Consider the following 16,550-nt stretch of genomic DNA (forward strand, 5'->3'; position numbering starts at 1 on the left):
TTTCCACGTTAAAATTCATATATAATACCCACTCTGTCAATATTATGTGTAGTCAAACCTGAACTATAATATTAGTACGCTAATGTTAGAATTAATGTAGTCACATTAGTGTACAAAACCACACCGTGATCGCATAGGTCGGATGACAGATAGGCTTCAGCCTTCCGCGAGCAATTTGTTTAAAAAGGGCTTCTGCTGTGTTTGGCACGGGGGAGGAGTGGGTGATCGCTCCTTCCCTGCGGAATCGCTATCAAGAGATTTCGGAAGCATAATTTTTGTGGCAAGGAGCTGCTGATGATCGTTTATCTCGGCGCTCCATCTTATTCGTGGAAAAAAAAGGTTAAGTTATAATTTAACGAAGTGTACGCTTTTTCCCCCCGAGTAGTTAGTATTTTCTCTGAGATGTAATCTTGTCTTTTAGATAATATGGTGTTTTTAGATAATCAGTTTTGTCTGCTTTGGGTGTTATAAGTTGGTGATGGTTGCATTTTAGTTTTGTTTTTATGAATATTTTTGTATCTAATTATGCGACAGTCCCGAAAGTCATATAGTAGAAATAGTCACACGTAACAAATATCAGTTAACAACAGGAGGGGAAAAAGCTACAAATTAAACTCATTTAAAGTAATGAAGATAACATGTATAAATATTGGGGGCGGCATGGTGGTGCAGTGGTTAGCACTGTCGCCTCACACCTCTGGGACCCAGGTTCGAGTCTCCGCCTGGGTCGCATGTGTGTGGAGTTTGCATGTTCTCCCCATGTCGTCGTGGGGTTTTCTCCGGGTACTCCGGTTTCCCCCCACAGTCCAAAAACATGCTGAGGCTAATTGGAGTTGCTGAATTGCCCATAGGTGTGCATGTGTGAGTGAATGGTGTGTGAGTGTGCCCTGCGATGGGCTGGCCCCCCATCCTGGGTTGTTCCCTGCCTCGTGCCCATTGATTCCGGGATAGGCTCCGGACCCCCCGCGACCCAATAGGATAAGCGGTTTGGAAAATGGATGGATAGATGGATGTATAAATATTAAACATGCAAGTATATTTGTGTGGTTTTGCATATAAATAGAATGTATCTCGTAATCTGAATAACAGCTGAAATATTGCACTCGAGGATATTGCACAACGAGGCCCGGGGTCATTGTTTATGTAATGGTCAAAAATTGGTCAAACTGCGTCGAAATCGTCACCCTCGGCAACACAGCGACAGCTTAGAGTCAGAGTAGCAGCTTGCTTGTATGTATAGTATCTTACAATTTTCCAGATAAATTACATTAAAATCCCGTGTTAGCGATTTAGAAGCCCACATAAACTCAGCAAATCACAAAACTGCAGTTAAAGGAGAGATTTCGTCAGGTAAATTCACCACTTTGTAAGACCAAGTAAGACAGAAGATGAGTTTTTGCATTCCAAAGGGTGTTAAAAGCTAAACTTTTTTTCTTTAAAGTTGTTTTAATTTTATTTTTAGACATTTCTTATTGGTCTTTTTTAAGGCTAGCGGTTTATGTACTTTATCCACCATGTAATTTATTGATACTATGTCGCACAAATCTAGTCTTCTTCTAACTCAGATCTCAGTTTCTCTTATTACCAGGATAACTTTACTGTTCCTTATTTATTACATATTTATTATACTGTGACTCTGTCTTACTGCTTTCTGTATTCTTATGGCTGACCGCCTCGCATTTCACTTCAGGTTACAGTCAAACTCTTGAATCCTTCGTTATTAAAAGGTGAATAACAGTTGCATGGTTGCGGACTGCACAACGCATGTTCACTGCAGCTTTACAAGTCCACAATTAATTCACCATCGTAAAATGGTAAGCAATAACTACAGACGGTAGATAAAAAAGACATTTCTAAGTCGATGGAAAGCACTTGCCGGGGCATCATTAGATGGGTAGTACCCCACCAAAAATGAATACACGCAGCTGTAACACCGCAAGAACGACGGCGCGTTGAGTGTGCGTATTGTCGCGCCATGAGACGTCACGCCGAGGGGGCGCGAGCGAGCCAAATGAGGATGGAGGCGCGGCGCTTGATGCTTGTTCGGATTGGCGAGTGTCCCGCTGTTTGTAGGGTGGCGGCAGCCTCGTTTTAATGCCGCTGAACATTCTATACGTTCCGCATTCCCTTTCTCAACAATTGAGCTTACGTTCTTCCGCAAGAGTAGACCATGGTTTATTGGACTTAATGTAGCCCACGTCGCATGGCGAGGTTTTGTATGGATGTTCGCATAAATGTGTAGCCTGCAGGCAATTAAAATTGAAGAACCGAGCATCATTTACTTAACCTTTGTTTGCTGTCGCACTGCCCGCCCTAGCTAACGTATTGGACCTTAAAATGTCCAGCATTATGAAATAACCGTGTAAGCTAGTTAGCTAGCTTATTAGCCCATTCACTTTATGTCTATAACACCTGGTGGACAAGGTTGTCAACTCTCATGCATCTGGCGTGACACGCAAGAAATCTTACGGCAAGTCTATATTATTCCATTATAAACTTAGAATTGGCTACATCAAAAACATGGGGATAGTTTTCAAACCCTACAGACTATTTACAAGGTAATAAAACTGTTACATGTAAATGAACGTGCATACTTGTTTCGAAATGAAAATCTCACGCTAGCCAGCTGAAACCAGTTGGCAACGTTGGGTAAGTTCTGCATTTTGCGTATACACACTGTATTTTAAAGAAATAAAATGGCCTCGTTTTGCGTGATTAACTGACGAATTGTTTGAACTGAGTTTTCTGACACCTTTTGCCAGTATCGCTGGACCGTGTCTTTCTACATCACGTTGCCATTCCGTAACCCTGTCTCATGCCATTCCGTAACCCTGTCTCAGTATAATGGTTATGGTTATGCACCATCTACATGGGCTTCGTTAGCCGTAAGCCCCAGGTTAACTTGCCCCTGTGTTCTTACGTTATAATGTATCTATCGGAACAGCATACTCCCAATAAGAGCGCATGCGTAGCTCTCCGCTAGCCCATGAATTTAGCAAGAAAATTCGACAGAAAGTAACTAAGAGATTATGCTTTCCCGTTATTACGTGTAATTATAGTTATAACCGTATACAAGTAGCATTTACTCAGTTTCTCCATTGTGAACTAGTGCATACATTAAACCCACCATTGGAAAAATATTCTAGCTTTCTCTCATACACACAGGGACGGATTATGGGTTGTGTGGGCCCCTGGGCAAAACGTTCGCGAGCCCCCCCCCCCACCACCACCACAACCACCACAATTCAAGGGCCCTTGCCAGCCAAACGCCCTCCCTATAGGGTCAGGGGCCCTTGTATGCAGAGGATCAAAGAATGTAGGCCCTCTAAAATAGACAAACGAAAATACATTGTTGATAAGCGTTGCAAATTGTTTTGGGCTAGGGGCCCCACGGGCCCCCTGCACCCCAAGGGCCCCTGGGCAGCGGCCCCGCTGGCCCGGTCCGTAATCCGTCCATGCATACACACTCTTATTTTTTTGTCCGTTTTGTTCATCGTTTGTAATATTTCGAATAAAAACAATTTCAGACAACTACTGGAACAATGAGTACTGGAGGGGAGCAAGCTCCTCCATCACATGCTATACATATGTTGCGCTTGATATTCATTTCCTTATCAAATCGTTATCACCGATAAAACCACAGAGGTTTTGTACTGATAGCATGTATTTCCTTTTCAGAATGTTTTATCACTGTTCAAAACGTAAGTACGATGTTCCGATAGTGTACATTTCCTTATTTGAATGTATTACCACAATTAAAAACCATATAGATATTCCGATTGGGTACATTTTTGTATTATCTCTGTTAAAAACACAGTTTATTCTGCCTGTTCGTGTGGAAACACTAACACAACCCATAACAATCCTATTATTACATCTTTTTTTTTGTTTCTTTGGATACGATTCCTGTTCCAGACAATTCTGTTCCTGTCCAATTTCACTCCCTCCTTTAACCGTAAACATGTAACCACAATTACTTCCTGGATAATTAAGAGGAAGTGCCTTATATACATTTGCAATCCAAAAATAACTGCAATGTTACATTATTGTGTTCCATGAACTGAGCATTAGAAACAGACATAGCCAATCAGAAACATGTAAGATAAGATAAGATAAGATAAGATTGCCTTTATTAGTCCCACGGGTGGGAAATTTCTGTTTTACAGCAGCAAAGTGGACAGTGCAGCAGAAATAAGCAGAATGCAGAAAAAATGCTGAAAAACTAACAGTATAAACGCTCAGGTGGAATGGTCTGACTACCCAATGCCCATACCTAGTAAGGACAGTGTCAGTCCCTCCAGTGTCCCCTGTAGAAGAAACAGTTCCTGATTTTGTGGGCGCGATCACAGATCCTTTTTGTCCTGTATCTTGTGCAGTGTGCGCTGTCCTAGCCTCCTGATCACAGATCCTTTTTGTCCTGTGTCTGGTGCAGTGTGCGCTGTCCTAGCCTCATGATCACAGATCCTTTTTGTCCTGTGTCTGGTGCAGTGTGCGCTGTCCTAGCCTCATGATCACGGATCCTTTTTGTCCTGTGTCTGGTGCAGTGTGCGCTGTCCTAGCCTCATGATCACGGATCCTTTTCGTCCTGTGTCTGGTGCAGTGTGCGCTGTCCTAGCCTCCTGATGACGGATCCTTTTTGTCCTGTGTCTGGTGCAGTGTGCGCTGTCCTAGCCTCCTGATGACGGATCCTTTTTGTCCTGTGTCTGGTGCAGTGTGCGCTGTCCTAGCCTCCTGATCACAGATCCTTTTTGTCCTGTGTCTGGTGCAGTGTGCACTGTCCTAGCCTCCTAGTGTGTGGTATTGAGTGGTGAGTCCTTGTCTTTTCTGAGGTTCGAGTGTTCCTCCTCAGAACCCTTCCTTTGTTTATTTCCACTTCGTAGGATCTTGGATCCACCGGCTTGATGACCATTGCTTTCCTCTAAACTGTATTGGGTTCTAATGGCTGAACTCTGTCTCCCAGTTCCAAAATGTATATATATCCTTTGCTGTCCTGTTGTAGTATCTGGCTTGTTGATCCTGGTTGTCAGTCAGTCCTTGTGTCATCTGTTGTACCTTTGGCCGCAAAAAGAGTCTCTCGTAGGTTCTTCTGCTTAGAAGTCTTTGAATAGACCTTGACTATTCCTTTGCTGGTGGCACCATTTGGTCCTGAGGTTTATGAAAAACAACAATAATACAGTGGGATGCATTATTCAGCATGTCAATATTTGCATTTCCCTTTTTTCATCCAGGATAACTGAAATTTACACTAAGTGAAAGCTGCCTAAGACTTGCTGGTAAAACTACTTGATTCTACTGTGTATAAAAAGAAAATTAAAGGGGGATGCATTATTCGGCAAGTCTGATTTTATAGCTACTGAGATTTGCATCTCTCCTTTTTTCATGAGGTGCATGCAGTTCTCAGCAAGTATGCAAAATTGGTGGAAGCATGCAAAATTCCTGTGGAAGCCTGTGTGATGCCTTAGGAATGCATCAATGCCAAATCGGCATCCCGCTCAGTAGATGGCGCCCTAGGAATGCATCACTGCCCAATCGGCTACCCGCTCAGTAGATGGCGCCCTAGGAATGCATCACTGCCCAATCGGCGTCCCGCTCAGTAGATGGCACCCTAGGAATGCATCACTGCCCAATCGGCGCCATACTCAGTAGATGATGCCGTAGTAACACATCACCGCCTAATTGGTGCCCTTTCAGTAGATGGCGCCTTAGAAGACGTACAGGCACTCATAGAAGGCAATAATGTGCTACTATTACTTTAACAATAAGGCATCATGAATACATTTTGTGCTTTATATTAAGTTGTTTTTTTGTTTTTCTTTCAACTTTTTTTTTTTTTTGTTGATTATCTATAGACATGGTAGTGCTAAGCGGATTAGCCCTGGGGTTCGGATTGCTGGACATGGTGAAAAAGACCCAGCAGCTCCAGTAAACAGCCTCGAGGCAGGAGGCTCACACTGCTAGAATCTGGCTGGCCTTCACATGCCACTGTGTGCTAAGTCTTCCTTAGCAGTTTGTACTATATTCTGTTTGATGCACCTTGACCTCTGACAGACCTGGCAGAGCAACTGGAAGAGCAGAAGAAGCAGGCACCTGATTGGCTGGCTTATTCCCAGATGCCTGATTCACTGGCTTGCTCCCAGGTTCCAGATTGGCTGGCTCGCTCCCAGACACGGCAGAATGTTGCACTGGCATCGCTGGCCACTGTTTCTGAGCCGCCTGGCAAGCACACATCTTCAGCCTGTGTGCACAGCACAGTGCCCCCCCCCCTCGCTGTCCTGTTTCCTGTGGTGCCTCTGGGCCAGCTAGCCAGCACCCTCACGCTGCAGCACGCTGGCCTCCGGCTGCTCCATTTCAGTACAGTATCTGGCTACAGACAGTGAGGGGGTGGGCATGCAGAAGGGGTGAAGCTGGAAGCAGAGGAGTATGGTGCTGGTGCAAGAGCCGGGCATTGAGGAGGGGCAGGATGAGGGCCCGTACATACTGTGGTTATCAAGATCGACCCAGCTCCAGGGAATAACACAGTGGGAGCAGTAGAACTCTGACTGGGAGGGCAACTGGCTGGCAGACATGTGGGTTCTGTACTAGTGCAGAGTTAGATGGAGGTAGTCGGCACAGTCGAGGACGCATCTGGGCTGCTAGTGCATGGGGAGATGATGCAAGTAGAAGACGTGGATGGGGGAGTCCTCCATGAGGTCTGGAAGAAGTGTGGAAGCAGCAGTGGGGTGACTCCACCATGTGTAGCTCATGGTCGTTTAGGAGGAGCAGCACGGCCAGCGAGAGCTGGACAGGTAAGACGCGCTGGGGGAGGAGGAGCCATCCATGTGAAGAAGGTCACAGAGCCATAGAGAGAAAGAACAAGAGCTGGAAAAAGATGGAGGGAGCGCAGTAACACGCACTGAGCTGCTGTGCGGCTGAACTGTACCCAAGTTGCTCCCCCCTGCCAGCTGCACACTCAGTACAACCTTTTAATAATGCTTTGTAAAAATTTGTTGGACCTCTGTGTGACTTTGAGAGACATGGAATCATGAAGCCTCTTTTTCTCTCTGAAGAGAGTAGCAAGTTGACAGTGCGAAAATACTTCTGTCATGCTGAGCAGGTTTGGAGGAGAAGGGGCAGACTTACCATCCCGCAGCCCCCTGATCATCTTCAGAAGGGCATCAAGAGCCAGACGTCTGGAGAGGCCTGATCGAACACTTTCACAATCTACACCCCGAGATCAGGCCATCTTCTGAAGCTGGCTTTCGAAGGCAGAATCGCTGCATACTTTGGCATATTAATATTACTTTGGCAGTACTGTGCACTTGCTGACTGTTGTAAAAACAAAAAGCAAAAATACGTAATTATCCCTGTTCATTAAAAAAACGAACGAATGGGATCCTGCCATGCACTGACCTTGGCGTGATCAGCATTCCTATGCAGTCGTCTCTGAAATGTGTGTTTTATGCTTTTTTATACATGTTTTTTTTTTTTAATAGATGCATAGCACTGAAGACGTCATCAACTGGGTGAGATCTGCAAAGAGGATAATCCAAATTCAGTATTTTTATGACATAAACACAAAGCACAAACAGAAAGAACCATTCTCCCCGTTTGTGAAATCTTTACAGCTGGGGTGTCTGATTCGAAACACAGTGGGTGAGTTTAGCTTGCATGCCTGGTCCATGTATGGGTTACCTTCACTTTTTAAACTGTACAAAAATACTGCCATTATTTTTTAATGTAGTGGCAGTTTCAACTTATTTATATTGTTTGTCATTTTAAAGAAGTCAAATAACAAGCAAACTAACATATTTTTGTTAGAATTTAGGGGGCCCAGCATGAAGTATAGGTTTGGGGGCTTTTGGTGTAGCAAGGGGGCCGAAGGTTTGACCCAAAGGGGGGGCGAAGGGGATGTTTTGTCAGCAGCTCAGAATTTTTTGCTCTGCCCCTGACTGACTGTATGACATTGTTCAGGTGGCAGCTGGTGGCAGGTCTGAAATGGTCATGAGGATTCAGGATTGTCACATCCTTTATCCTTGGAGCTGAGATGATAAGCACAGACTTGGTGGGAAACTTCTGGGAAGGGGCTTCTTTCTCTACCAAATGGCAGATATTGCCATGGATTTCCATCACAGCCTGAATAACTGTAAATCAGGTCCAGTAAATGGTTTCTGATTAGATGATGCCGACCCCCCTAGAGGGATGTGTTGGAGTCTGTAAAAATCTGTTACAAACCATTAGAGCCCAAAGCATTGCAATAAAAATTACTAAATGTTAAGGGAATGTGACTGCAAATGGTACCACCAGGTGGCAGCGCAGAGCCTTTTTCTCTTAGTGGGCTCTCCGGGTCTCCACAGTCAGATGAGGGGTCTTGCAACCTGATTGTTATGGTTTTGCCTTTGCTGCCGCTGACCTGTGTGGAAGAGCTGAGCCTGAAGGGACATTAATGCAGGTTGGTATCATGGCCACTCCAGGTCCAATTAAGAGAGACTAATGAAAAAAAGGATATTAGCTAATTTATACATTCTCATTCCGGATGCATCCAGAAGAATGATGTAGTACAACTGTTGAGCACTGGAAATGATTCAGATGTTCAGTGATGCTGGTCAGAATAGGTTTTCAAAGGTAAGTTTGAGAAATGGGAGATTAGCACTCATGCCTGTTCCATCCACCCGTCTGTCCATCCTTTCAAACACTTATTCAATACACTCTCCGAAAAAAAGGATTGGATTGTTGCTATATTGAATGGCAGTTTAAGTTTTAACTCTCCATTGAATCCTACATTTTTGCTAAGATCAGAATTAAGGATGTGCTGGTGGCAGCTGTTTGATGCATATGAAGGCCATACACAGGGCTGTGCATTTCGGGGAAGCGCATCTGAGGCAGGTGAGAAGAATATAAGAGCAGATTTTCTTGGGATAAGTCTTCCTCTTCCTACCGTCTGCTATCTTTTATCATTACAGCCTCCTTCCCATACCGGGGGCAGGAAACTTCTCCTCAGATCTGATGAAAGATGAGACAGCAATCACTCTAATTATGTGAAAACAGACTGAAGGGAGATGCAGAATCTCCACGTAAATGTACTTCCAACTGCTTGTTAAAATATGGGAGATTCACTGCCAGTAGGAAAAGGAAACGCTTCTCCATGCAGGAGATGACAATCATATAGCTGCCTGGAGCAAGAGACAGGGAGCAGAATGAATCCAAGGCAGATGGTGCATTGAAGTGTGTCATTTTTGCTCTTGTGCCTTTGCTCTTTCCATCACACTGAGGTGAGACGGTGCTTTGCCATCTCTGCTACCAAAGCTCTAGTCTTTTCTAATCTGCCGTTTAAAACATGAATGGGAGACCACACACAGAAAGTCTTTACCCGCAGAGACTACACATAGAAATTCTTTAACCACTTTATTTATTAACAACTTAAAGATAACAGACATCATTATAAATGTGTAAGTGTTAAGAAGCATATTGGTCAGGTAAGAGCCAGGATACAGCCAAATTATACAAGCCAAAAACAAATGGGTTTTTTTGGGAGACCCTGGCGGGGATGAGTGCTCACCTGATGGATGGATTGTTTTGTGTAGGAAGACGTATCTGTTTTTACTGTTCGCAGCTTTTATTTGGCCTAATCCCTGTTGGAGATGTCATGATTGGGGGGGGGGGGGGGTCTGGAATGCCTTGCTGGGCTGAAATGCTCAGTGATTGGGGATCAAATGTGCACTCCAGCTGTGAGGAACACCATAAAGCTGCCCCTCCCACACACACACTGCCCCAAACAGTCGCCCCCCCCCCTGGATACACACTCACACATAAACTGCCCCAAACAGCATCTGCCCCCCCCCCCCCCCCCCCCCCCACACACACACACACACTTCCCCAAACAGCCCGGAACCCTACACATGCGCACACACACTCACACATAAACTGCCCCAAACAGCATCTGCCCCCCCACACACACACTGTCCCAAACAGCCCGGACCCCCACACAGGCACACACACTCACACATAAACTGCCCCAAACAGCATCTGCCCCCCCACACACACACTGTCCCAAACAGCCCGGACCCCCACACAATCACACACACTCACACATAAACTGCCCCGAACAGCATCTGCCCCCCTCCCCACACACACACACACACTCTGTCCCAAACAGCCCGGACCCCCACACAGGCACACACACTCACACATACACTGCACTAAACAGCAAACGGCCCTCAGCACACGCACACACACACACAACGACTCAAACAGCCCCCCATCCCCACAGACACGCAAACACACAAACACCATGTCTGGACTTCTAGCACATTGCACTGCTTAGGGTCAGTGGAGCTTTATCTACAATGTGACCCCGGCTTGTTGGACCCCATTTACCCTACAGAGTCTTACACACGATTCCTTCTTAATCTTTTTTCCCTATTGCCGTGTTGCCAGATTCTTTTCTCCTGTCCTGTGAATAATGGGACAGGACGTCTCCAGTCAGTGTACAGCTGCCGTCTGTTTTTATTGGACCCAAATGCTTAGCCCTTTAATTTAACCATTATTACCCCAGTTTAACAAATTGCTAATTTTTTCAGCACGTAAGCAATTTAAAAGCCAAACCCTTTCTGAGACTCAAAGGTATTCAGTGTTCCCTTTCCCTCCAAAGTACAATATATTCCAAGCAGAGTGACTGGACTGAATTATGGAAGTATTTAAAGTGGACTCACAATGGATTTATAATTTTTCTGCTTTCTACAAAAGAGAGAGACCAAGGAGAGGAAGGATACAACACGCATTGCTGTTAATGCTTCATTTAAACTTCGTATGAGCACTTATGAGCCTCACATAAGTGGCCTGGACACATTTCTGGGCAAAATAAGTAAGCATATTGTAACTGGGAGTTTCATCAAGTTCTTGATTTCTGTATAATTCATAACAACATTATTTCAACAAATTAAATAGTTTATGAAACTGATTAAACAAAATGTCTTGATAATTTTCTTCAGATACAGAATGAAGAGTTGAAAGAAGCTCTGAACCAACACTTATTTATCACTACTCCAGCCCTTAATGCTGCTGCAGTCATACCATAGCAGTCCACCTTGGAAGCCAAGCCTTCTCTGTCCAACTGGAATCATTCTCTGTCCAACTGGAATCATTTTCTGTCCACTTTGGAAGCCTTGGAAGGTCCATCTTGGATGTTGCTGCTGAATTAATTGCCAATGGGAAGAAAAACTGTCAATGATTTCATGTGATCTGCTGTTTTGTTTCCGGATGCAGTGGTTCAATAATGTAATGATTTTTGCTTGGCTAGAATTCCTCATTCTTCAACTTTAAATATGAGTGTTCTGCCGAGCATCTTCTGCATGTGTACTTATTATAGATGTGTGGGTACCGTGATGTGTGTGTACTAGTCTGTGAAGAGTGTCAGGTTAAGTACTCTCTTCAGGGCTACTGCAGCGTTGTGCTTGAGGGATACAAACCTGTAACTTACTGTTCACATTGTCTACTTTATTATTAATGGGCGATACTATGAGTAATGTGTAGGATGTGACCTCAGCACCTTGCCTAGCTTGTTGTTGGATTGTATCCAACTCACCGCAGCACTTTACTGGCTTGTTGTTGGGTTAGTACCCCACTCCTCTCATACATCTTATCTTTGCCTGTATCAGGCTGCAGACAGCAGCCTATATCAGCTGTGAGGTTTATTTAGTTGTTAAACCACCGCTTACTGTTTTAAGTACTTCAGCTTTTCTTTTGGATCTGTCCACATTCTTCTTTTAACACCAAGTATACGTATAATTCATCTTTCAGCCGTCGATCCAATGGGTTGACCAAAAGTAGAATAATGAAGTGAAGAACCATTGACCCTGACAGACCTGCATGGCCCTGCCTGTCCCTTTCTAGTGCAGACAGAGGAGGGTTTCTCAGCTCCCTCGGTGACTTCTGACCTTGCATTCTGCCCACATAGGGACCCTGTACAGTTCCTGCCAGAGTCCACCTACCAAAAAGTTCACCATTTAAAGCCCACTGATTCCTTGTATATATTTTTTTCTTTGTTTTGCATTTTGTTTTCAACTCATTACAGACACATTTACACTTATGTATGTGTGAAACAGGGTCATTATGATAACAATTTAAACAGTTTATTAAACCGACCAAACAAAATTCTTGTTTGATTGTTGTTATTATTAAACATCACCACATGGCGGCGAGCTTGGACTGCACATGACCGCCTTCGAGCTTGAGGGAAACACAAGTTGGTGTGCAGAAATTCGGCGTTTCACCTGTTCATACTGACGTCACTCACGGCGAACGGCTCGCGCGCTGCTCCTCAAGAGCTGAGTCCTGATTTGGCTCTAGCAGAAAAGCGGGAATCAAAGGGAGCCGGTAAGGAGGCTGCGAGCCGTCAGCCCGAAGCCCTGCTGTCATTTCTGCTGACCAGCCTAACGGGACCTAACATTAAAGATGCAGTCGGGCGCCTTTTTAGTGATGCTGGCTATTCACGTCTACGCTGACGGCACCGAAGGGCCAACAGGTAAAAAATGTGGTCAAGTTAGCGTACCCTTAGGAAGTTGCCGCAGTTTCGAGCCGAGTGTTTCCGTTTCATTTAGCCAGAACCAGTGTTCCCCTGCTTCAGCTGTTTTTGTACTGTTTTACATGTGAAATATTTTCTGTTTTGTTTATCGTCACGCTAGAAAGTGGTCCAGATGTTTTCGATGGATTATTTAAACTCTCATCCAGTCTAAGTCGTTGCGCTCTCAGTTAATGGAATATGAACACAATCGAATTCTTATTGTTCTTTGTAGTTCATATGGATTTTAAAAAAGAATTCTTTTGGCTTATAAGCTAAGTGCCTCTTTTCGGTGTTTTTGAGAGCTAGCGCAGTACGGCTTCGGTCCGTCGGGTCTTTATTTATGCGTCCTTATTTTGCTGCCGTGTAAGATCGTATAGAAAGATGTTTTATTAATCTCATTGAGTAAGACGTCAGGTTTATAATCTGAATAGCGGATCTGATGTTCTGGGGTGGCGCAGCTGTTACCTGTGGGCCATGGAGAATCGCTTTGTGCGCTGGCTTTACCTGCATCCTCTTGCCCTTTGGGATTCTTTACCAAAATCACTCAATTCCAGTCTGTAGTTGACACTCAGTTTACTCAAGTTATTTTGAATAAATATAATGATTGCTATTTAATGTTAATCTTAAATTACTTACTTAAATAAATAACCTGAAATTCGTCGTCCATGGCTTTATTAAAGCAAAGTTAACATTTCGATTATTGTTTCTATATTGCTTTGGTACTAACGAATATCTTATGCAGCACTTTCCCTTTTATTTTTCTGTGTTAATACAATGCATCTGTCTAATTATCTAACCTGTTTAAAATTTCTAAGGGCATACTCAGCGATCGCCTGCGGCGGTTTAAAGAGCTCGCCTTATAAATAGTGACCGTTAAGGGATGGAAGCTCTTGGAAGCTATCCATACTCGCAGCTTGGAAGTTTAAGGATAGTTAAACATCCAGTTATTTATACGACTGAATTCAACTGATCCAGATACATCAGTGGGAATACCATGCGGCGACGTGTGAAATGAAAGTCCTGCACTTACGGAGCAGGGTCCCTCGATGCCGCAAAATCGTGCGGATTTCTGTTTGCTCCACAGAGCAGATAAACCGCGTTGTCTAGTTCGTTCAATTGTAGAATTTGATTCGTAAACCTCAACCCATTCAAAATAAACAAGGTTTTGAGATTATTTTAATATATAAATGCTGAGATGTCGGAATGTGTTTATTTGGCATCGGTTCAACAACTATCCATTATCCATAATCTTTTCTACACAGTTGGTTCATTGCCAGAGCTTATGCTAGAACTAGCTGCAATAAAATCATCACGTCGCAGGTTTATTTTAAAAATAAAGCTGTAGCTGGAAATTTGCGCTAATAACCAGCTTGGTTGAAACCTTTAAAAAAAAAATTGTAAATGTAATCCAACGAACCCCTGAAGGTACACTGTTCTTAAGACTTCTTTCTGTATTTAGTGTCAGGGAAGTTTGTAATGAAATATTTGCAAGGGTGATTTGTGTCCTTACAACGATCCTCCTCGCACGACACAGAAGTCCTGAAGCTCTGCCGCTCGCTCGGCTGTGAACTGCCATCCTTCATCATAACAGACTGCCGCTAGGCGAACGGGGCTCCCGCCTTAGACGGAGCTCGCAGCAGGAAGAGTTCGGCTCCGTGTCGCCGCTCCAGTCGGCGGCACTTGCGCACTTCCAGTGCCCTGAGAGCAAGGCGGTAATTGATTCGGCGAGACACGTCCGCGCGCTTGTTGTCGACCCGCGCGGAGCCCCACTTTCTCTGTCAGTCAAACTCAGCCACACGCACACTATAAATAGCAGAGGCTGTTTTAATAGCTTAGAAAATCCTAATTTATTATTATCCATATTAATTGCATCTTATACATTTCGCATTGGGGTGATGGTTAGCACTGTTGCCTCACACCTTTGGAACCTGGGTTCAAGCTCCGTCCAGGGTTCCATGTTTTTGGAGTTTGCATGTTTTTCCCATGTCGTCGTGGGGTTTCCTCTGGGTACTCCAGTTTCCCACCAGTCCAAAAACAGGCTGGAGCTAATTAGAGTTTCTAAGTTGCCCATAGGTGTGAGTGACTGCTGTGTGAGTGTGCCCTGCCATGGGTTGGCACCCCATTCTGGGTTGTTTCCTGCCTTGTGCCTGTAGCCTGTGGTATAGGCTCTGGACCCCCCCCCCCCCCCCCCCCCCCCAGTACCCTGAATAGGACAAGCGGTTACAGAAATTGGATGTATGTTTTGCCTTAATGTAATGCCTTGATTCAGTAACAGTGAAGGAAAAAGAAAAAAACGTGTTTCTCTGAACAACTGATAAAGTTCACAGAGAGTGTTACTAAACATTTCTATTTTGATATATTCTTGTAGTATTACTGCATCACGTATGTCAATCTGGGTTCTATTCATAATATAGCCTTGTTTCCTATCTATTTTGTACTTTTTTGTGATTTGAGATTTGTTGTTTAGATGGACGCTGGTTGCTGGACTGTGGACTGGTGGTGTGACTACCTTTTGGGGAGTCTCTTAGCAGGGTGGAGTGTGATTCCTGCTTCCCGCCGGACCTCTGTGGTCCCCACCTTGCCACCTCTGTACTTTAATGCTGGGCGAGTGTCACTGAATCACCAGTAAAGTGGTGAAGTCATTTTAAACACTCTTGGGGCATACTGTGTGAAGCCATTTCAGCACTTATTCTATTAGGGGAGGATGAAAAATGAAACAGGGGTTAAGATGGCAGATGCGATGAGTAGAGAGAAGTTGATATTATTTCTTTTCAGTATAAAACATTTTCAGAAGTCAAAGACCAGGGGAAATGTGTTGTAAATGTCACCCAGCAGAAAAACAGGAAGAGAGCACAGGACTCCAGTTCTCACTTTTTGCAAAAATAAACCTTATTACCTCTAAATTCATGTGTTATACGGTATCTTTAGCATCTATGAATGCAAGCCTGCCAGTCTATTTCCGAGAGTTATAGCAGAAAAGGACCCAGGAAAGATGTGAGCATGGCTCTTTGGCAGACACATGGCAGCATGGGCAGTGCAAGCCGTCCGCAACAGAGACACAATCAGTGCGCCGGTTCATGCTGCATGAATGGCCCAGGCTTCACTCTCAGCTGTATATGCATGTGAGTGTCTCAAAGGAGAGCATGATGGCATATGTAAAAAGAAGCACTCCAGTGTAACTGTACTCGTATGGCAACTAATGGCAAATAAAGCATCGTTTCATTTTAATGTCACAGTAAGGTGCTCATTTTCGACATGTGCAGAACAGCCAATGTCTTTAACCTCTGAAAAAAAAAGTCATTTTCTGCAGTTGCCCCAATGTCATGTGATCTTGAGGTGATGTTTAACTACATACACCTTCTGATTTTGATACATGATGGTCGTATTTGCTGGATATGATTTCCCATGCAGGTCTTTGTGTTGGCATGTGGCAAGCATGTAGAACCCATTACCTTGCCAGTTAGAGTGTGGAGCTGGAGTTAGTGTCGTAGCAGTACTGTAGCTTATGTAAGCTAATGTGTGAGTCTGTCCTTACTCATGACTTGTTGTATGGGCATCATCTCCCTGTGTGCAAATAGGTACACGTGTAGTATATGGAACATTTTTTATATATTTGTTTCTGAGGTGCATCACACAATGTGTTAGGTCTTTTGGGATTTACCTCTCATTGTTTAAAGAATGAATATTGAATGTTTAACCCACTGTAATGATACTCCCATCTCAAGCAATGTCCTGCAATATGTACAGTGTATGTCTGTGCTTGTATGTTAGTTTATGTGTGCTTTGGTTGTCTGTGTACTCTTGGACCTAGTGGAACTGATGTACCTGTCCTAATATTTATCTCTGTTATCTTTAGAACTTGTTCTGCCCTTATCACAGCTGATGTTTCTTTGTTCTGCCTATTGCTTAAATAGAAATGAGGTTCACTAACAGCTGCGTTTGGTCGTGGTGCTCATGTGGAAGCACAGGAAAGCCAGAGCCCTTCCTCCCATGTTCTCTTTGTCACTGGCTG

The 16,550-nt window shown here is 44.1% G+C and overlaps 1 protein-coding gene, 1 long non-coding RNA gene and 1 other non-coding gene across 9 annotated transcripts in view; all 3 read left to right on the forward strand.

Moving 5' to 3' along the window:
• The first annotated feature begins 120 nt into the window (after positions 1 to 120).
• LOC125719264 (uncharacterized) lies at positions 121 to 12,129 on the forward strand. Of its 5 annotated transcripts, none has more exons than XR_007385052.1 (5): positions 121 to 339; positions 5,850 to 6,785; positions 7,473 to 8,862; positions 8,940 to 10,840; positions 10,968 to 12,129. It is a non-coding gene; the product is annotated as an uncharacterized LOC125719264 (long non-coding RNA). The 5 variants fall into 5 exon arrangements; XR_007385050.1 differs by having other exon boundaries at positions 128 to 339; positions 7,473 to 7,632; positions 7,951 to 10,840; XR_007385051.1 differs by having other exon boundaries at positions 163 to 339; positions 7,473 to 9,248; positions 10,723 to 10,840.
• Positions 182 to 318, forward strand: LOC125719679 (U11 spliceosomal RNA). The gene has a single exon (XR_007385174.1). It is a non-coding gene; the product is annotated as a U11 spliceosomal RNA (small nuclear RNA).
• A 133-nt stretch (positions 12,130 to 12,262) lies between the features above and the next one.
• The window catches only part of LOC125719471 (receptor-type tyrosine-protein phosphatase U-like), a 76,257-nt gene continuing 71,969 nt past the window's right edge, over positions 12,263 to 16,550 (forward strand). For all 3 annotated transcript variants that reach the window (XM_048994266.1, XM_048994268.1, XM_048994267.1), the window contains exon 1: positions 12,263 to 12,499. In XM_048994266.1, the coding sequence (XP_048850223.1) occupies positions 12,430 to 12,499 (70 nt within the window). In that variant the 5' untranslated portion in view covers positions 12,263 to 12,429. The remainder of the gene's footprint in view (positions 12,500 to 16,550) is intronic.

This window comes from Brienomyrus brachyistius, chromosome 23 (genome assembly GCF_023856365.1).
Source record: "Brienomyrus brachyistius isolate T26 chromosome 23, BBRACH_0.4, whole genome shotgun sequence".
NCBI lineage: Eukaryota > Metazoa > Chordata > Actinopteri > Osteoglossiformes > Mormyridae > Brienomyrus > Brienomyrus brachyistius.